This window comes from Macrobrachium nipponense, chromosome 32 (assembly GCF_015104395.2).
Source record: "Macrobrachium nipponense isolate FS-2020 chromosome 32, ASM1510439v2, whole genome shotgun sequence".
NCBI lineage: Eukaryota > Metazoa > Arthropoda > Malacostraca > Decapoda > Palaemonidae > Macrobrachium > Macrobrachium nipponense.
In genome coordinates, this window is record NC_061094.1 from 33,264,170 (window position 1) to 33,286,434 (window position 22,265).

Here is a 22,265-nt window from a genome sequence, read left to right on the forward strand (position 1 = left end):
TATTCTTCAGAGACATATTCTTTGGAACGCCAAAGACGTTGCTACTGCTCTTACTTCATGCGTCTTGACTTTAGAAGACGAAGGATTCCTCCGAGCAGTTCTTGTGAGCGTCCGTAATAACGCTTCTCACAAAGAAGCCACGGCGTTCTTGGACATGAGTCGTTTGGGGTTCTTCACTGCACACCAAAGACCTTGTTGACAAGCTCCCATCTGTCTCTTCCTCTCTAAATAGAATTTAAGAGCTCTCACTGGACAGAGAGATCTCTCTATCTCTCTGCCTACCAGGTTAGATAGGCCTTTTACCTCAAAACTTCTGGGCCAAGGTTTTGATGGGTTTTCATTCTTTGCCAGAAACATTGTCTGGAAAGAACAGATGGCAGCATCTCCTTTGAACCCCACCGTGGAATCCAGAGCGTGTAATTCGCTCGTCCTCTTGGCTGTAGCGAGAGCCACTAGGAACAAGCATTTCCTAGTAACGTCTCGGAAGGACGCCGCAGATGTAAAGGTTCGAATTTGTACGATTGAAAGGAATTTCAGGACCACGTTCTAGATTCCAACTAGGTGTTCTAGGAGTAGCTGCTTTCGACGTCTCAAAAGATCTAATTAGATCGTGTAGATCTTTGTCTTAGCAATGTCTAGGCCCTCGATTCCTGAAAACCGAAGACAGCATGCTTCGGTATCCTTTTATTGTCGAGACAGATAGGTGTGACTCCTTTCTCAGAAAGAGGAGGAAATCGGCAATATTCACTATAGAGGTACTGGAGGAGGACAGCTTCTGAACCTTACACCACCTCCTAAAGACTTCCCACTTCGACTGGTATCTCTTCTCGTCGAAGCTCTGCGGGCTCTAGCGATAGAGCCCGCAGCCTCGCGAGAAAAGCCTCTCGCTCTGACAAGTCTTTCGATAGTCGAAAGGCAGTCAGAGCGAGACCTGGGAGGTTGTGTGATGAAACCTCTCGAAGTGGGGTTGTCTGAGTAGATCGTGTCTGTTTTTGGAAGCGAATTCTGGGGGAAGTCCACTATCCACTCCAGTACCTCCTGTGAACCATTCCTGGTGGTTCTGGCCAAAATGGGGCTATGAGTATCAACTTCGTGCTCTTCGAAGCTACAAACTTCCTGAGCCAATTCCCCCATGGATTTTGAACGGGGGGAAAGGCGTAAGCGTCCACACCCGACCAATCCATGAGAAACGCGTCTATTGTGAAGGCTCTCGGATCCTCTACTAGAGAGCAAAAGTTCTCTATTCTTTTGGAGAGGAACGTCGCAAACAGGTCTATGTGAGGTCTCCCCCACAGGGACCAAAGACTTCGACACACTTCTTCGTGAAGAGTCCATTCTGTGGGAAGGACCTGGTTTCTCCTGCTCAGTCTGTCCGCTCTCACATTTTTGATCCCTTGAACAAACCTTGTGAGGAGAGTTATGCCTCTTTCTTCCGTCCAGGTTAACAGGTGTTTTGTCAACTGATAGAGGGAGAACGAGTGCGTGCCTCCTTGCTTTCGTATGTAAGCCAGAGCCGTGGTGTTGTCTGAGTTGATCTGTATTACCCCGTCTCTGACTATCTTTTCGAAGGACTTTAAGGCTAGGTGTATGGCCACAAGTTCCTTGCAATTGATGTGCCAGGACACCTGTTCCTTTGTCCAGGTGCCTGACACCTCCCTTGCTCCCAGCGTCGCTCCCCATCCCGACTCCGAAGCGTCGGTAAACAACACTTGGTCTGGGTTCTGCAGAGCAAGCGATAAGCCTTCGTTCTTTTGAAGCTGAGGGATCCACCACCTCAGATGATCTTTTACTTCTTGTGGAAGTTGGAAGATGTCCGAGAGTTGACCCGTCTTCCAGTTCCACACCTCTTTGAGGAAAAACTGAAGAGGGCGAAGGTGAAGTCTCCCTAGCGAGAAGAACTTTTCCAATGAGGACAGGGTCCCTAATAGGCTCAGGTAATCCCTCGCTGAGCTGTCCTTTCTCTCTAAGCAAAAGCTTGAGATTCTCGACAAACCTCGAGCGATTCTTTCTTGCGAAGGAGATACCCGAAAACCCGAGAATCCATCTGAATCCCCAGATAGACCAAGTTCTGGCTGGGGATCAGTTGTGATTTCTCGGGAGGTTGACGAGGCAACCCTAGCGATCTATCATGTTTTCTTGTTACTTCCAAGTCCTCCAAGCACTGACTCTTCGACTTGGCCCTGATCAGCCAGTCGTCCAAGTAGAGGGAGATGTTTATCCCCTCTAGGTGAAGCCATCTTGCTACATTCGCCATCAGGTTGGTGAATACTTGTGGGGCTGTAGACAGACCGAAGCACAGAGCCCTGAATTGAAAGATCTTGTCTCCTATCACAAAGCGAAGATATTTCTTTGACTGAATGGTGAATGGGAAACGTGGAAATAGGCGTCTTGCAGGTCCAGAGAGACCATCCAATCTCCTGGGCGAAGCGCCGACATGACAGAGGCGGACGTTTCCATACGAAACTTCTTTTTCTGTATGAAGCGATTCAGAGCGCTTACGTCCAGAACTGGCCTCCACCCCCCCGATGCCTTTGGTACTAGAAAAAGGCGATTGTAAAATCCCGGGGTGGGAGTGTGGATCTCGTACCAGTTCGATGGCCTCTTTTTCCCACATTTGCTCCACCATCTGAAGGAGAGTCTTTCGCATTAACGGGTCTCTGCCTCGCTGACAGTTCCCGAGGCGTAGATGTTAGGGGCGGTTTGTCGTCGAAGGGGATTACATATCCATTCTTCAGGACCGACACTGACCAAGGGTCGGCTCCCCTTTGTTCCCATACTCCTGCAAGTTCAGGAGTCTGGCGCCCACTGGTGCTTGGAGGAGCAACAAGTCACTTAGATCTCTTGAATGGTCTAAATGAAGACCTTCCTCTCTTTTCAGAGCTCTTCTTTCTTGGCAGTGGACGAGCCGTTGCACCTCCACGAAAGGGCTGCTGAGTAGGACGAGGTTCCTTCTTAACCGTCGCCACTACCGGTCGTCCTTTCTTGGACGTTTGAGTAAGTAGGGTCTTGTGTCGCCTTCTCAGTTAGTGAGCGAGATATATCCTTGACTAACTGAGAAGGAAACAGATGATCTGATAGCGGGGCGAACAGTAAGGCAGTCCTCTGGCTCGGAGAAACCCCTTTCGATAAAAGGGAACCATACACTGATCTCTTTTTCAGGAGACCAGCACCGAAAAGTGAAGCCACTTCACCAGAACCGTCCTGTACTGCCTTGTCCATGCAGGACAGCACGCTATGGAGAATTTCTGGGTTCTTCAGAAACTCCGGATCCTTAGATTTGTTGGCCAGAACTCCGAGCGACCAATCCAGAAAATTGAACACCTCTAAAGTGACAAAAAGTCCCTTTAGAAAGTGGTTCAACTCTGAAGGTGCTCCACAGTCGCTCTGACCGATCCTAAGGAGTGACGTCTAGAGGCCTCCACTAAACTGGCAAAGTCGGCATCTGCAGAGGCGGGTAAAAGAAAAGACCCATAGTCTCTCCTGTCCCATACCAAATACCTCTCTTCCCGTGCAATCTGGAAGGAGGAAGCATGCAGAATACCGTCTTTCCTAACTCCTTCTTCTTGTCCATCCAGAATCTAAAGAATGGAGTGCCTTCTTCATTGATATCGCAGGCTTCATTTTCAAGAAGGCCGACGATTTAGCCGTAGCTGAGCTCGAAAAGAGCGAACGAGGAGAAGGAGGAGCTGCAGGACTAAGAGAATCTCCAAACTCTTGTAGTAGTAAAGAGGCCAAGACTTTGTAACTAGAAAGTCCCTCATTAGCAGGAGGATCGTCGTCAGACAACTCGTCTAACCCTCGATCCGACGAAGGAGAACGTTCCCGTTTTGAGGAAGAGTCCTTCCAAGACCTCCTATGTTCTGAAGGAGAGGAGCTCCCATTTGGCGAAGAGTCATAACCTCCAGGACCGAGTCCCCGACTCTTGACTCCTGGCTCTTGACTCTTGCCTCCTGACTCCTGTGGCTCCTGACTCCTGCCTCCGACTCCTGACTCCTGCCTCCTGACTCCTGGACTCCTGCCTCCTGACTCGGACTCCGGACTCCTGCCTCCTGACTCCGGACTCCGGACTCCTGGCTCCTGCCTCTTGACTCCTGCCTCCTGGCTCCTGCCTCTTGACTCCTGCCTCTTGCCTCCTGGCTCTTGCCTCCTGGCTCTTGCCTCCGGCTCTGCCTCCTGGCTCTTGCCTCCTGCTGCTCTTGCCTCTTGGCTCTTGCCTCCTGGCTCTAGCCTCCTGGCTCTTGCCTCTTGCCTAGATGCCCCTCCACACTCTTGGCTCTTGGCTCCTGCCTCCTGGTGACTCCTCACTCCTGGCTCTTGGCTCCTGCCTCCTGGGTGACTCCTCACTCCTGGCCGTGCCAGACGTCTGATTGATTCATCCAGGTTCGTACAGGAAACCTCACCTCGGGTAGGAGTATCGATCCTGGAGGTAGATACCTCCATACGTCTGGAGGATCTTTTAATAGGAAGGGAAGTGTCTTTCCTTCTAGGGAGGCTCCTTTGACAGGACTCCTACAAATGACGAAATCTGCTCCTGCATCGCCATCATGAACCTCTTTGTAGCCTCCTCTTTATCCTCTTCGGGAGGAGGGTAAGGAGGAGGGGAGGAGTCCATAGCCTCCACCTCCGCCTCCTTCTCACTCTGGTTGGAAGAATGGCTCTTCTCGCCTTCTTAACTCCCGATGGAGACTCCTCAGGGAAGTTTTCAGGGCTCGAGTCAATAGTCGGCGCCCTCCAACTCCTCTTGAGAGGCCGAGATCGATCGGAATCTCTCCAATCACGTCTCGGTGATGAAGATCCCGACGACGAGAAACACTCACGTAGGACGCTTTTACAATAGCTGTCCTTGGCAGTCTGGGGTGTCACAGAAACCGCCGAAGGGACACCTGATCGGTGGGGATTCTCCACAACCTCCTTTCGGCTTTCGACATTCCTTCTCCTCTGGGCATGTGAGCTTGGAAGAGGTCTAGACCTAGGAGCGTTGCTGAGCCAACAGATGCCCCCTCCACTACACTGGGGACACTTATATCACTGTCTAATGACAAATCACTAGCCTTACCTTGTATGGCAGCCATTTTGTTTTCCATTATTTTGAAGGCTGCTTTTAGATCTGCAGGTTCTTTCGCTGGATCTACAGGTTCTGCAATAGGAGAAGGGGCTGCAATGGAAGGAGAAGTAGCAATACTTACCCTTGGGGAAGATCCCAAGCTTGGAATTAGTTCAGATCTAGAAACTACTTAAACTTCTATGAGAAGCTTCCTCGCTCTCTCTCTTTCTAACTTTTTCAAATAATTAGTTAGATTCTTCCATTCGTTCTCACTCAAATTCTCACATTCTTTACAAGTATTAGTAAAAGAACATTCATACTCCCTGCACCTCTTGCATACCGTGTGAGGGTCTACCGAAGCTTTCGGCAACCTCACCTTACAGCCTACATTCACACAACGTCTCACAACCATACCAGAGTCAGACATATTTAAAGAAAATCCAAAATCAAGTCCACAAAACAGTCCACAAAAGCGTATGCCAATCCAACAATCCAGATACGTCACCAAAAGTCGGTCAAGAAGATCAATTGCCGGCGAAAAAAGAAAACCAATCGAGAGAACCAACAACAATGTTGATGGTCCGGCGACAGAAAGAATTCTGATTAGAAAACGGGGATGGTTCCTAGTCCTGCCACCCAGGGCAGGGCGGTAGATCACCTGACCTACCTGTAGCGTGTGCCGCGAAATTTGAAATTCTGTCGGAGACGACGGAGTCTATAGCTAAGTATATATCTGGCAGGGAAGTTGAATGTATAAAAATTATCTTTATGCTTATAAGTAGTATGGCACAAGTGTATGTGTTTTACCAGTCAAATTTTGGAACCCAACCCCTACAATCTCAAAAGGATTAACATTCACAATAAAAAAATGTTGTACAAGTTAAATAACTTAAGTGTAATTACTTTGCTGAAAAGGAAACCAAAGAGGAGGCTCTCTTACCTGTTCCACATGCATTTGCGACCAGGAAAAGTGGCTATACAGTCTTCTTGAGAGAGAGATTTACACCTACAAAAGAAGGATGAAAATTTTTCTCAATAACTTAAATACACACGTAACATGTCATATGACCACTCAACAAAGAACACTCACTGCAAGCTATGTAACCCAACCACTTTTGAGACTAACTAACATTCTTAGCAGCAGATGAAAAAACTTGTTTCAAAGGTTACCCTTTACATACCTCCAATTTTACCTTGTTCCAAATTTTAGTCTTCATTCAGAGCAAACCCCAAGGACAGCAACAAGTCTAAAGAGGTTACAGTCTCATTTGATTAAACTACTTTATGATAACCTTTGAAATGTAGAAAATGTGGATTTGTTTCTCCATTTCAAGACTTGTGCTACTATAGGTATTTTCTTAATCTTTGTACTAAAATCATCAAAACATCAGAAAAATTATCAGCAAGCCAAACTTACTCTCCTGGATGATAGCGTAGCACAGATCCCAGCATTTTGCCATTAAAGCCACCCGCCACATACATAGCACCATCATGCACAAGGGACCTATGACCATAACGTGCGATGTCCAGGTAAAGATTGGGGGGTTTACGCATGGTATGCCACTCATTGCAGCTGATGTCATATGCTAGAAAGTCCGCACTGAAACACTTGGCCCCATAAGAGTGTGCTGTGTCATTATGGGTGTTCCCACCAAACACCAGCATTAAGCCTTCCATAAGGACGGCAGAATGTAGGAACCTAGGCACTGGTGCTGGAGTTTTAAGATTCCTGAAAAAAAATAATGAACTGAAGCTGTAAAGTATGTACTTTTCATTCTAAATTAATGTACTTCTCATTCTAAATGAAAGATATTGTATCTTAGCAAATTAAGGCTTCTTAAAAACCTCAAAATCTATACATGCCTCTTCATAACAGTATCAAATTTTGACTGTATATTCTTTTACTTATAATATAGGCTTGATCAAATTTGACTACCTATTCTTTTACTTACCAAACAAGCTTGATGGGATCAAATGTCATGAGGTCTGACACAACATGGCCTTGTGTTTTAATGGAACGTAATCCCCCATGTATATAAACCAATGATGTTATAGGGTCCCATAGGGCAGTGTGACCATACACCCCATGTACAACAGCTCCTCTAGTTTCTAAGGTTGTCCAGGTGTTCTGATCTGTTTTAAAACAAAATCAATAAACAACTTCTAGTATTTCCATCAATGAGGCTAAAACTAAATTAAATACATTTCCCAGCTGTGTAACTTATAATTTTTTTTAACTTGACAAAAAAATGTTTAGGATACAATTCTTGACAAACAAATTAGCATAATAAGTAATAGGTTTGTTCTGAAACTAGTTTTTCTTGGAGATGATCATACTTAATTATGTTTTTTTAAATAATTTAGTTTTTTAACAAATTTCAGTGGGAATAAACAGAAAAAAGTACTCAACTATTAAAAGGATTGCTACACAAATTAAATGTCTTTGTACTTTTACAGGGAAATTTAATTCCCAGTGAAAAATAGAACACATGACCACTACATTTAAAACAAACTACATAACACAATAACAACTAAATAATTATGCTCACCAAAATCATACTCCTGAACAGTGTTTAAATATCCATAGCGATCTGAATGCCCAAAGAAAACTAGCATTACTCTTTTCGTTTTTTGTACCACCACAGCTGCATGACCCACACAGTGGATGGGAGCACATGGACCCGGTGAAGAGCAGCCTGATGACTCCTGACGACTTTTGGGATTTGCCTTTTCCTCTTCCTTGTCATCATCATCTTCTTCCTCATGATCATCATTTTCGTCTTCTGATGCATGACGATATGAAAGATTTTCCTCCTTGTCTTTAAGGCCATTATTATTACGCTTGTTCCTCTCACGTCGGCCAACCCTGCCCCTCCTATTACCACGACCCCGTCCTGCCTTCAGTCCACGATTGGAAGAAATTTCTGACCACTTGAGTGTATCTACATCTAACCTCCATAACTCTCTTGCTATTGTGCCATCCGCTTTCATGCCACCATACATATAAATCGACTCCTGAAAAAAAAGGGACGTCATAAACACAAACTTTAAACCAATGCATTTTTCTGAACAAAGCTTACTCCAGGCTCTTAGTTACCACAGAAAAAGATGAAGCTTACTTCAGGCTCTTAGTTACCACAGAAAAAGAAAAGCATGTCAAAATCTGCATCTACTTAATAATTAGTTACAGTAATTGACAATTATCTCCAGAAATTACACAGCTTTCATTAACAAATCACCCCAAGAAAGTCACTTTTTCCTCAGACAAGCTACAACCATACTTCACTCAGCCTCACTTCTCCAGTTACTTTCAAGTATTCTCATCACCCACACTTTTCCATCCATGTCCTCCAGTGAACTCTACCAATGCTTGTTTAGGTGTCATTTCAAGTGTGACAGGTTCAAATGTATTCCACTCATAAAATACCATTAAAATTTTCTCCAATGCACTGGGTTTGTACCTGTCAACCACATCCTAAGCAACCAAACACAGGCTGGCAACTATGAGCCATGGATTTAATTTGAAGGTGAGATTCAGTGATTCCACATATTTCTTATGCTAACAATGGTTCCGTCTTCCACTGGGCATTTGCAGAAAAAGTTGGTGGTCTTTGATTAAGTAGGCAAAAGAAACTCAAGTTCTGGGGAACACTCATACAGTTAGTCTGTGTAAGGAGAGGGTACACTTTAGTTAGGAATTTAATCTCTCTAGGTTTTATTGTGTAAGGGCACTGTTGGCAGAGTATTCAAGACAAAGGTCCCCAGAGGAGTTTACTGAAATAATCAGTCAAGATTCAGAGAATGAAATAAAAGAATAGACAGTGTGTGGGTACAGTAGTAAATGCAGCTGTAGCAAGTAGTAATGCAACAACAGGAATGGTCACATTTTTAGAGCCCAATCAAATTATTATAAGCAAGGTTCGGTTAGAAGAACCACTGCATAAGTTTAAATAAGAGAAGCTCTCTCACAACTTGTAAGATCACATCGAGGAATTTTGTCATTCAAGTGAGAGAGAGAAAGAGAGAGCAAGTGAAATGGATAGTCTCACTGAATTTATTTATGTTGCTAATTGCTGTAATCAGATCAGGTTGGTCAAAGAATAAATGTGTAATGATGGAAAATTAAAAGGAGCTGTGCAATTAAGAGATACCACAAGATCAAAGCAGATCAAAGGGAATTTGGATAGCAAAGTGCAAATGCTAACATCAATAAAATGTATCTTATTTTGAAACATGAAATTGTCTGACATCAAAAACCCTATACTATATGTTATTCTAAACATAAAAGCTCTTCACTTACATTATATACAACAGCTGTATGTCCATATCTTGCACTTGGCTCTTTGATGCTTTTGGTTTCCACTGAAGTCCACTTGTCTTCTACAACATTAAAAGAAAAAATTTTTTACCATATACAAAATATTTTTGGACAAATAATTTTTCTGGTTAAAATCTATTAAACCTCCCTAACCACTATAAATATAGGCAGTGACAATTCAGGATATATAACAAATTGTTTTAACCTCTACAAAAATTGTTTTAAATTGTTTTACACAAGCTTCAAAAATGGATTGTCAACTTAATGAAAATAAGACTTATTTTTTATCTGTTCCCTCTGGCCTCTTAAAACCTACCATTACAATTTACTTAACTTAACATTCTTCTAATTCCCTGCTCTCACAGAATAAATTCCCTGGATGATTTCTGTGTGCATAAAAAAATAAGAGAGTCTCAAGCAAAATAACTAACCTGCTATGTTATATCTCAATAAAAAGGGTTTCTCAGTGAATGAATATCCACCTATTACCCAGATTTCATTATTGATAAGGACAGTGGCATGTGAGGATCTTTCAAGCAAAGACGATGCAGGACTAGGAAGATCCAATTCACTAGAAACATCATGACCAACAACTTCCCACCAGCCTGCTTCCTTCACCTGACTGCAATCAGCACCTGCAAAGCCAAAGACTGTAAAGTATCACAACCAGCAAAATTTAAGCAAAAAGCTTGGGCTTGAAAAGGTTGCTAAATTGCTAGTCTCCTTAGATTTCCCATAAATTCTGAAACCATAAGTACAAAAATACAAGTTCTCAATAATATAATAAACAAACACACTTCAGTGGAACCTCGACATACGAAAGTCCCAACTTACAAAAAATTCAAGTTTTACGAAATAGACTCGCCACCATCCTCCCGTTCTCCCTCCATTGGTTCTGATGCTAGTCCCACCGCCGTAAGATCCTGCTCTCTTATTGGTCAGCATCTCTCCCATCGTGCTCTACATAAAGGCTTTCTTCGGCCACTCAGTAGCTGCATCGTTATCGTAAGCATGCGGAATTCGTTCGTTCATATACGATTTTTCGTTTATTGACGTAAATTCGTGTTGGTGATTTTGCTTTGTATTTTATCGAGTTGTGTGAGAACTTAATTAGTAACTTAATTATGTACGTATAGTCATGGGTCCCAAGAGAGTTGCTGAAGTTCACGGAAAGAAGAGGATGCTTTCTATGGAGACAAAAATGGAGATCAAGAAGCATGAGGCTGGCATGCGGTTGAGTGTGATCGCTAAGGAATACGGCCGAAATCCATCGACGATAGGCGGCATTCTTAAGCAGAAGGAAGCCATAAAAGCAGCTACATCTTCCAAGGGCATGACTATTTTGTCCAACAAGAGGAGCCACGTGCATGATGAGATGGAGAGGCTGCTTCTTCTATGGATTGAGGACAAAGAAATCACTGGCGATACGATAACCGAGAACTGGCAATGATTTGTGTCCACAAAGGCCAGCGCTATTTTTGCTTGATTCTGATTGCCCAGGCCGAAGACAAATGAGGAGAAGGGACATCGACGGCAACCCCGGACTTCAAGGCTTCTCGGGGGTGGTTTGATAAACTCCATAAACGGACTGGCATCCATTCGGTGGTGAAGAAATTGGAGAGAGAGAGAGAGAGAGAGAGAGAGAGAGAGAGAGAGAGAGAGAGAGAGAGAGAGAGAGAGAGAGAGAAAAAAAAATGTAAAGTATAATAAAGTAAAAATGTAAAAATTAAAAATCAAAGAAAAAAAAATGACAATTTGTCCAAAATTGCAAGAGTTTTTCCTAACTTATACAAACCGTGAGGTCCACTTTTACAATTCGGAAAGGGTACTCGCGGCCCCCCCAGCTGGGCTAGGTTCGTAAGCTTTCGAACAAGGGGTTCGGTAGTTAACTGCTTGTCCGACAGGCGCGCGCGCGCGCGACTGGTAGGTAAACAAATCACTTTTTGCTTTTGGCCCAAGCAAAACTGGCAGAGTGAGGGGTGGCATGAGGTGGGGCTATGTGTAAAAGGACCTCAGGTTTGTATAGTTAGGAAAAATGCAATTTTGGACAAATTGTCATTTGTTCCGACACGGCATACAAACCTTCGGTCCTTTTACAATAGGAAGACTCACTTCTTGGTGGGGGGAATCTGAGTCTTTTGTGAACAGACTGGTGTTCGCCCAACCTTGGAATGCCTCCCTGGTCGTAAGAGCGAGGGAGGGATCCAAGCTCTGTCCGATTGATCGGGGTGTGCACCGCATGATCAATGGTCAGACCTCTGGACCAAGTACTAAGAGAGAGGCAAGCGTATCTCTTCGTACCAGCAAAACAAGAACAAGTTCCTATTTGCAAGAGGCAACATAAAGTTATGGTTTGTCTCTTGTTTTGGCATCCACTTCCCCCCCCTTGTAGGAGGAAGTGGTGGATATTCGCTCCCATCCCTAGTGAAAGGGATAGGATGGGCTCTGTCGAGTACGCTCACCGCATCTCGTCCTTATCCAGCAAGGTGATGACCGTATCCCTCTACCCACAGGTAGAGGGGGAGAAAAAGATAGGAAGAGAAAGCCAGTCACTCTCTCATTCACTTATCTATTCTTACAGTCACACCAGGACTCGATGCTGTTCAGCCTGCTAGGGTCTGGGTTAGCTAGACAACGTGTTGAGCAGACCACCATGGGTCCTAAGGAAAAACGATCCAAGGACCTGTGGGCAATATCCAAAGGTAGAAGGAGGTGCCGGTGGTCTGTTTGTACCAGAACCCCCTGCCTTCAGTACCTGCGCCATGGAGAAGTTCTTGTGTAACTCGAGGGAGTGTACTTCTAGGTCATCTTGGTGCTGACGAAGAGTCTTCAACACTCATCCTGGGATGTCGAGTTTCTTCAGAAAGCGCGGTCGCGCTTTCACAGGACAAAGCAGCATCTCCTTCGCATCGAAGGCGGTGAAGTCCATTAGGGAGGGGATTGTGAAGGACTCTAACGATCGTCAGGAACCGAAGGGTTCAGAGTCTTTGCTACGAATTCGGTACGAAATCGAGCGTCACGAATCCCCATCCCCTGGATGCTTGACTTCGCAGGAAAAGTCATGCAATTACCTCAGAGGAAAAGAAGGGAATGGTCGTATGACCTAACCCCTCTTCTCGACTTCGGTGATGTCCTGTACCCTACTGGTCTATCCGTCTGCAGCGAATTGTTCTTCTCGGTAGTGGATAGGACACCGACACTCAATGGTGGGTGTCGATGGTATGGGTACTGTGACAAGCCGTTAGGACGAAGAAAAGATTGTTATGGAACAACCGAACTAAGTCCACAGCGAAGTTCGTAACAGACTTGGGCGCTCTGACAGCTGCCGACTGACTCGTTCGGTAGGAGGCAAGTTGTCCAGGCACCCGAGCAAGTCACGTGACCTTCGCCTTAAAAGGGTTCTGGCCAAGAGACTAAACAAATAATTTGTTCGTCACCGATGCCAGAAGGCAAGGTGATGACTCTCTTAAGGCATGTGCCCAACAGGCGAAAGTCAATTGCCTTCTAGAGACCGAGGTCCTTGATGGCAAGATATCTCATAGTATGGTTGATTCTCGGCTAAGGAGAAACAACACTATGTGTCGTTGAAGACGAAGGTGTACAGAAAATGCAACCTACGTCTTCGCAGCTGAACCGAGAGAAGGATTCTCAAGATTCTGAACCTGTGCTACAAAGACTGAGAACGCTAACCGCTATTCATTGCTGTCCGGTGAGGATCGTAGTTGCAATAAAAGCGGAGCGCTTTTCAGTAATGAAGACAGGGAAATACTGCCTGAAGAACTGCTTCTCATGGGCTGAACATTGGAAGTAGAGCTGTCAGGTCGGAGAGTAGGCGATGTCTTCTGACATATCTGTTTAATTCGGGGCGGAGCAATGAATAATTGGCACACCTACGAATACGAGATATTTTGAAGACAAACTCAGATGTCTGCAAAAATCATTCGCATTATCGCGGTGCGATGCAGCGGTTTGACTAGTACAGACTTCTGTTACCGTGCGGTAAACAGAAAGATGAAAGAGTCCAAGAGATATCTCTGTTGAAAATTCTCGCAATGTCGAAGGCGATGAAATCGAGCGTCACAAGCAGTAGATGGTCCTTCATTATTGCGAGAATCCCCGTTAATCAGAGACCTAAGTCCATGATTGTTGGGCAGAGATACGGTTCGGTAGTCAATCAAACCAGGGGAGAGAGAGTACGTAACCGACCGTGCATCTCCGAGACCTAGCTGATACTGAGCCGCTATCAGGCAGTTCAATACGCAGTAGCTCTCGGTGACTCGTCATCCTGAGTTGCCAGTTAATCCATTATTCCACGAAGGAATGCGTTCGGCTAGAACCATCGAGCATAAAGAATACGCTCGAGCAATTATATTTAAACGAAACGGATTTCGGTAAATACAAAAGCTGATTTGGTGTTGTCATGACAATACCAAGTATCTAAAATCGAAACTGATAACTGCTGGGAGGTTGCAGGCAACCCCGAGTTGCAGTTCAATTAAGATACAATTCGTCTCGGCCTCACAAACCGTAGAGTTAACTACGGTATGCGCCTACCCCCGGACAATTCAACTGTTACAAGAATCATGTCGCGAGGGAATATACGTAGTATATTTGTAGTTCTGTACAACGACCTCCATCCTAAATTCTTTTCCCCTCGAGGAATGAGAATAAGGATTGGAGATCGACCGCCTTCGTTCTCTAGTCAAGAGAGTGAAGGAGAAGTCTTTCCCAAAGGAAGCTTCAATGGTGAACAGAATACCGAAGACGATAGTTCAAGCAAACTGGAAGTTCCCGTCCGTTCTTCTCTATTCCAGGTTAATCGCCTACTGTGAGATACTCTTTCTTTCAGCAGCAGTTCTTCCTTTCCAAATGCTAGAAATTACAGGAATTCGAGCATAAGCGAGGTTCCCGATTATCGTAAACAATTATCGGGGATTCTCGCTCACTTTGGACCTTGGTCTCGCCTAAGTGTTTGGAGATCGTAAAAAACTCGAACACTCTGAGTGCGCTAGAAATTCCGTAGAATTCTAAGCACTCTGCGAAACCCCCACCGAATTCGTCAAACGATATCGGCTGGTGGTCCTCTCGATTCCCGTAGAAATCGAGAAAGGGGCAGGATCCCTCCTCAACGACCGGGGCTTACCGTCAGGTAGGACCCGAAGGTCCCCCCCCGGTAGCGCAGCCCCTAACGTGGGATCTTACAGAGAAATCTCTGTAGGATCCCTCCCTTTCCCTCGTAGCCGTAAGGAGAGAGGGAATGGGGGAGGAATGGATACTGGCTCGCCTTCCCAGCGGAACTAGCAGTTGGAGAAGAAAAGGAGCAGCCATCGCCTTACGGCGATGGCCTCTCAGAGCCTGGGAAAACGTATCGTCAGGAGAAAACGTTTTCCCCGAGGAGGGTTACGAACTCATACTGTAGGTAAGGATCTGCCGCCACTGTGAACGTCGTCTGGGTGGGGCTGATCGACACCTGACAGGAGAGAGCCGATACCGTCCTCCGACTCATTCCAGTCCTCGTCGAGGTCGAAACCTCTCAGGAGGACCGAAGGGGTATTATTCAAATACGGTGTCCGAAGACACGTAGAAACGCCTCTGTCGCAGTAGAGGAGGTGAAGTAGCTTGTTCAAACCGGCCAGAACTGAGAGAGCCTTCTTGTCCGGAGACGAGAGACTACTGGTTCAACACAGTCGGCAAGCTCCGATCGCGGCAGACCCACGTCGTTTGGGTTCCCTCTCGGGCCCCAAAAGACTCGAGCGAGACGTGGCTCTGCTGGTGGGAGCGGCGATCCTTCCCCGAGGTCGTTGTGCTGACGAATCAGCGCCATAACCTCGGCAAAGTTCCTCTGGATCTCGGAAGTCACAGCATCTTGCAGAGTGGGACCGTTAAGCCCTTCGAACAGAGCATATTCCGAGAACCTTCCTCCTAAGAAGGGGGAACAGCGACAGCCCTCTCGGTCTTCCCCATCCACTTGCGCATACGTCCTGGCCGGTCCAAGAACCGTGCCTGGCACGTAGGGCGTCGTGGTGGGATCGTGAGGGGCGCACCCCTCACGATCACTCCTCAATACCTCGCTCCTCCCGGTGTAACCCGAGGAGGTTGAAGGTACGGGAGAGGCAGACCTGACGCTCCACCTCGTTGCTCGCTGGCAGAACCAGCAGGCTTGGAGGGCTGCAGGCGATCGTCAAACCCGTGGGTGGCGATCGAGCTGCAGGCCTGGTCGAACCGTCCTCGCTGTGGATAACGGCTGGACTGAGCACAGCGGCCCCGATCTCGAGTGTCAGAAGAGCTGGTGCTGGTTGCCATACCCGATCGCTCTCTGTGAGAGCGACGGTCAGGCGACCTGCAGGCTCCACTGTCACAGTGAGACCGGTGCTTGTCCTCACGGCACGTCCACGTCGCTGGTTCCACCGCCGTGGCTGGCACCGGCGAACGGGAGGACCTCTTCCCAGCCTCAGCCCGTGGCCGGTCGTGGACCGTCACGTCCCCGGGTAGCCAGCTGTTCGCCGCGAGAGTGATAGCTGGTCTGGTGAGAGTCGCGTGAGCGGCTGTCACCAGTCTTCCGCCGCCCGTGCCGTGAACCTGACGCTGAGCGGACTCAGAGGTCTGGTTCCTGGCTGCACGGTCGCTGGTAGGCGACCGTACACTCGGTACCTCCCGTGCGAACGAGAGGGAGGCCGAGACGGACCCTGATGCAGTGGCAGAACCACTGACACCAGGCGAGGAAGTACCGGTGTTAGCCAGTACCCCTCTGGTCCCCGTAGTCTTCTTCCTTGCGGAAAGAAGAGACGGGCCCCGCTCCCGAAGGAGCAGGAGGACCAGCGGAAGGAACCCTCCCGTCCCACTGAGGTGAGACGGGTCCCGAGAAGCTCCCGAGGGAGACTTCTTAGGAGGGAGGAGGCAACCTTCTTCTTCCTCGGCTGTGAAGCCTTAGAAGTCGAACGGGGAAGAGGCGGCAGCCGACGACGATGAAGAAGATGAAGACGACGACGACGACACCTTCCTCCTCTTCTTCGTCAGCTTCCTCAGGACAGACGTAAGATCTGCTATCCAGGGCGGAGCCGGGGCTGCTGTAGCCGAAGCTACAGGGCCCGGACGCACCTGTACAGACAGACCAAAGTCTGGGGTAGTACCACCACGGAACAGGACGACATCAGCAGTATGGGCATCTCAGGAAACAGAGGCACAGCCCAGAACAGCATCCGGTAGGGACCGCCAGCGCAGCAACGCCAGGGAACCGCCAGCGCAGGCGGGCAACGCAGGGACAGCCAGCGGCAAGCAACTGCTGGGGACAGTCAGCCCATAATCGGCAGGGTCGGCAGGCAGCACCGGGACAGGAAGGTGTGGAAGCAGCAGCCAGCAACATCCTGGTACCCTGGCGGCAGGTCCAGGGCGAGCTCTAGGACAGCGGAAGTGTGGTCGCTGCAGCGCGGGCAACCACGAGCGGCGGCGGCACGCCCCCCTCTCGGTACGGCGAACGGCACTTCACAGCGGCTGTAGGCAAGACTGTTACCACGTGAGGTGATTACACCAGGTGAGGAGGGACGTCGTCACCTGGAGCGTGGTCACCACTCCATGGGTGACCGCAGTAGGCCCCAGACATAGAAACCGCAGCCCCTGGACACTAGCACGCCCTGCAAATCGAAGGACGCCCATACCTCACCAAGGTCCACCCTCGTGGCAGTAGCACCTGCGGAAATAACAGTAGTAGCGATTAGTGGGGGGGTGGGGAAGTCCCCTCGCGCGTGTGCCCTCTCGCGAACGTGGAAGACCCCGAATACAATTGTACATCGGCGCCACCGAGCGCCCTCCCCCGCGCTCGACGGATCGGGCGAGGAGAAGAACGCCTGATAACCTCCCCCCCCCCCACAAGGGGAAGGGCCATCTGTGGGGAGCTGAGCGGGGGGGGTTCTCGTTCCCCCCATTCCCAGCCCCCGCACAGCACCCATTAGTACCCAACTAATATAAGAGCCCGAGAGCAATCGTGCCATCGGCCCGAATGCAAGGGCATAAGGATCAATTCCCTGACTGAGCGGAACTTGAACCAAATAAATATTGATGCAATCAATAATAAAAAGAATAAAATGAAAAAGAATCTTGCATTACGATTCACTTCACAATGAATAAGGGCTCGGATCGAGCGCTATTTGCGCCCTCGGTACCGAGCGCAAGGGTAAAAGGATCCATTCCTTACCTTTATGGATCAAGGTTTATGGAAACCTTGATCCATAATGATTGATGCAAATCAATATATATATGAAAATGAAAAAGAATACTGCGCTTGCGATTTCACTTCATACAAATAAAAAGGGGAAGGATCAATTCCCGGTAAATAGCGGAAACATTGATCCCAGTAAACAATGCAATCTCAATAAAATATGAAAATGAAAAAGAACTGCACTTGCGATTTCACTTCATTCAAATAAAAAGGGGAAAAGATCAATTTCCGGGTAAGCTCGGAAACTGATCCAAAATGAGTATTGCTACAATCAAATAAATAAATATAGAAAATGAAAAGAATACTGTACTTGCGATTCACTTCCATACAGAATAAGTTTCCGTGCCGAGCGCATTCGCTCGGCAACGAGCATACAGGTCAAAAAAATATAAATGAAAAGAGCACTTACTTACGATTTTCATCTACACATTTCCAACCCAAAATATACGCTCGGAGCGAGCGCTCTCCCCGCCCTCGGCACCGAGCATACACAATACGAGGATCATTTCTGGGTAAAATGAATTCCCGCACTTACGCCCTTCAGTCCCGGCACTCGGGTAATCGGAGGGCGTGTGAAACAAGATCCTTTAATTCACAATTGAATTCAATGGAAATAAATATGAAATGATTGTACTTACAATTCAGTTTCACTAGATAAATAGAAAAGAAAAAACACAACCATGCGAAAGCAACGACGATATCGGGCGGGAGAGAGCGATGATACACGTCCACACGCCAGCAGGCCGAAAGCAAAAAGTGATTTGTTTTACCTACCAGTCGCGCTGCGCGCCTGTCGACAAGCAGTTAACTACCGAACCCCTTGTTCGAAAGCTTACGACCTATCCAGCTGCCGCTAGTACCTTCCTATTGTAAAAGGACCGAAGGTTTGTATGCCGTGTCGGAACAAATTTAATTTTAAGTTTTTTGTAAAGGTAAGTGTTAACGTTTTCTGCCATTTGTTAATGTGTTTCGTAAAGTTTATTGTTAATGTTTCCTGTCATTTTTTAATGTGTTTCGTAAATTAATGCCCTTCAAGTTTTCTGCCATTTGTCCTCCTCCTCTGTCACCACTTTCGGAGATCGCCTCCCTCGAAAGGTAAGGTTCCACATTTTACTACATACGTACGTATGTACGTACAGTACTTCTTGTACCATGTACACTAATACACTTTATTTACAGGTAAGTAGTTCATATTAGTAGTATATGTAGTTTAAGTTAGGTATTGAATGGTCCAAATTGTTGTATTTCATAGTTTATTGGTCAATTTAGCTTTATTATAAAATTTACTGGGGCGTTTTTGTAGGGCTTGGAACGAATTAGGCAATTTAAATGTAAAATGTGGTTCAAGATACAAAAAAATCAGGTTACGAAGGCCGCTTCGGAACGGATTAATTTTGTATCCTGAGGTACTACTGTATTTTAAAATCTATCATAAAAAAAATATCAAGTTTTTTTTTTTTAAAGTGGTGTGTATTGTTCCTAACATGCAAACCTTGACGTTTCTTCACAAGCAGATTACACTTGAAGCAATTATATATTGTCATGATACAATAAGTTTTATACATACTTAACCTGGCAGATATATACTTAGCTATAGACTCCGCCGTCGTCCCCCGACAGAAATTCGAATTTCGCGGCACACGCTACAGGTAGGTCAGGTGATCTACCGCCACTGCCGTCTGGGTGGCAGAACTAGGAACCATCCCATTTTCCTAAGACAGATTTGCTCTTCCACCTGTCTCCTGAGGGGAGGCTGGGTGGGCCATTTAATAGTATATATCTGCCAGGTAAGTATGTATAAAACTTTATTGTATCATGACAATATCATTTTTATACATTCAACTTCCCTGGCAGATATATACTTAGCTGATTGGCACCTTTGGCGGAGGGTAAGAGACAGCTAATTACTGAATAGACAGGGAACAACATACGTTGTAGGTAATAAATAAATAAAACCTTGGTTCCTATGTGTTTAGACGAAGGGTTGACCTCCTAGCTATTGCTAGGAATCTGCTTCGTCTCAAGAGCCTCAGCGAGGATGTGACCTATGGCTAAGAGTTCTTGTAGATCTGTCAATGGGGTCTTATCCACTTACTTGACAGAATCTAATGGTTATTTGTCAATGGGTCCTATCCACTTACATGACAAAACACCTATGCCTACTGGCATAAATTAAGGAGCACAACACCGATCCCGATCACCTGATCCTAACACGAGGGTTTGTCTTAATTTGAAAAGAGCTATCCCCAAACTCATTTCAAAATAACCCAAAGAAATAGTATACTTATGTTAAAATAAAATTTTTTAACTCACTAGTTAAGGATCAGTGTCGGCTCCCTATCCCAGCAACGTATCCGTAGACACGTAACCAAGAGAGAAGGATCTCTCATAGGTCAAACTTGACCTCCTTCGTGCAAAGAGAGGACAACAGAGTTGCATCTCCCGTAAATTACAGCTAATATGTCCCTCACGACATATTGTTATGGACAGAACAAGAATTGTTAAAAGCTCGCATTTCAAGCGCTTTCAATTCTCAGCTGTTTGAAGGAATCATCAAGTTACTTAAGAAGTGCTTTAGAGATCACCCTGTTCCAAAGAAGACCAGGGCTTTCTTTGAAATTGATTCTCTTCTGGATGAAGCCTAGAGCTGGGTTGTGCCTGGCTGGCGCCTCGCGCCTGGCTGGCGCCTCGCGCCTGGGTGGCGCATGTTGCTTGCCTGGCGCCTCGCTCCTGGCTAGCACCTTGCGCCTGCCTGGAGCCTCGCGCCTGGCTGACTTCTCCCCACTTGCCGGGGAGTCTTCGAGCTTGTTAAGAGTCTCGAGGAAACTGGCGATGCCCACATCGACACTTTTTTCCGATTTATTTGCCCTCTAGCGCATCTGCGCCAGCTGGAGGCACGCTCCTTCTCCTCATCAGACAATGACAGTGTTTATTTGGACTGTCTTCCTCTGGCGTCTTTACGCCTGTTCTGGTATTTTGTTTGGGGCGCCTGATTGGCGCTACATTGACCGAAAGTCCTGAACATCCACAATCGTTTATCGGAGACTGGAGAGGGTGGAAGAAATTCTTTCACTTTGAGCTTTTGGTCTCTCCGGTAAGGGGAGGTGATTGTAATCAGCTACATCCAGTAGACGATATGGATATCTAACCGTACGAGAGATAAGATCTTCCTCCAAGGAGGGTCCTTCTTGAATACTTCCATGCTCACGAGATCTCTTCTTACATGTTGAAGGGGTGTCTCGTTGCAGAATCTTCCCTATCCTTGCCCAGAAGGAAGGGAAGAAGCCTGGAAGTTGAAGGCGACTCCGAGTTGAAATTGGGAGTACTCCTGATTTCTAGCTCTTTATTGTATCCCTCTGAACACCTTCTGGGAAGCATTTCGAGCCGTCATCGCATACCAAAGACTCTGTAGGCAAACGTTTGAACCATTCTACTGTAGATGAAAACGTAATTACTCTGCCTGGACAACGAAACCTCTATCTGAAAACATTGAATCAGGAATAGGGGGTTTCAGTCTTTTGCACTGACATACTATGCTGCAAGAACCCATTGTCTAGTCTTCATAGAATCTGATGCGAGATTCCAATGCTCAAAAAATTCACTTGTCTTCTTGGTCGTTTAGGACCCAGAGAAACAAAGAATTCCCCTCATAAAATTTCTCAAAGAAGTTTGATGAGGAGCAGTTCCATCTTGTCTGAACATGGAATCTGTGGCCACAAAAAAAGATCCCATTAGAAGTACATGATATCCTACTCTTGTCATATTGAGGTATATATCGTATAAGATCCCGAAGATCTTAATCCTCTGCTATCTCCCAATTCCCTTGTAGAGACAGAGTATAGCCTTTTACTGCGTTCTTTGATAGCAGATATATACAAAGGTGATTCTTCCCTCTGAAAGGGAAGAAAAAACCGCTATGTGGTTCACAGAGGTATCGGAAGAGGATAGTTTCCTCATTCCCTCTAGCACGATCTGCAGCAATTCTATGTCTAGCCATGACTATTGTCTCTACCTTGAAAAATCCTCTCATTTATGTCCACCTTCTGGTCAGTCTGCATGCAGACAGACTCAGAGTGGAGAGGTTGTTAAGGTCCATTTAATAATAGATGCTGATAGAATATACCTACTCTTGGAAAAGACTTCCAAAAACATGCTGTGAGAAGAACGTGACCTCTGTGAATCCAACCTCTCTGAGGCCAAATGAGGCATAAGTATTATCCTCTCTTTCTTTGACGCCCTTTATCTTAAATTCTGTAAAGAATTTATATTTATATGTAGGGAAAAAAAAAAAGACTAAAAGTATATTCCCCTTTCTATAAAATAAAGATGGCGTACATGCTACCTCTCTTTGGTTCGAGGAAAAGGAAGCATTCTATAAGAAGCCTGTTCGTCTTCTACCTTGCTAAGAGATCTATGAAGAAGACTTTCCGCAGGTTCTCACAACTCTTTCCAATAAATGTTAGACATACGTTAACAGTTATCGTCGATCGAGAAGGTTCTCACGGACATGCAAAATCTTGCATCGAACCTCTTAAGGATCGTTACGTTCCCTATCTGTTTTCCAAATAGGTTCTCTTTTTTAACGCGAACAGGAGCGAAAAAAGAGATTCTCGATGCTCTTTGCGATATGAGAGTGCGTGGCATTGGCCCAAGTGATAAAAAGGGTACGAAATCAGGAACGATTCTTG

At 46.2% G+C, this 22,265-nt stretch overlaps 1 protein-coding gene across 1 annotated transcript in view; it reads right to left on the reverse strand.

Moving 5' to 3' along the window:
- The window catches only part of LOC135207332 (attractin-like), a 135,132-nt gene that overhangs the window by 107,292 nt on the left and 5,575 nt on the right, over window positions 1-22,265 (reverse strand). Inside the window, 6 exon segments of the mRNA XM_064239032.1 lie at window positions 5,985-6,050; window positions 6,462-6,773; window positions 6,997-7,177; window positions 7,594-8,059; window positions 9,345-9,424; window positions 9,794-9,997. Coding sequence (XP_064095102.1) covers window positions 5,985-6,050; window positions 6,462-6,773; window positions 6,997-7,177; window positions 7,594-8,059; window positions 9,345-9,424; window positions 9,794-9,997 — 1,309 coding nt within the window.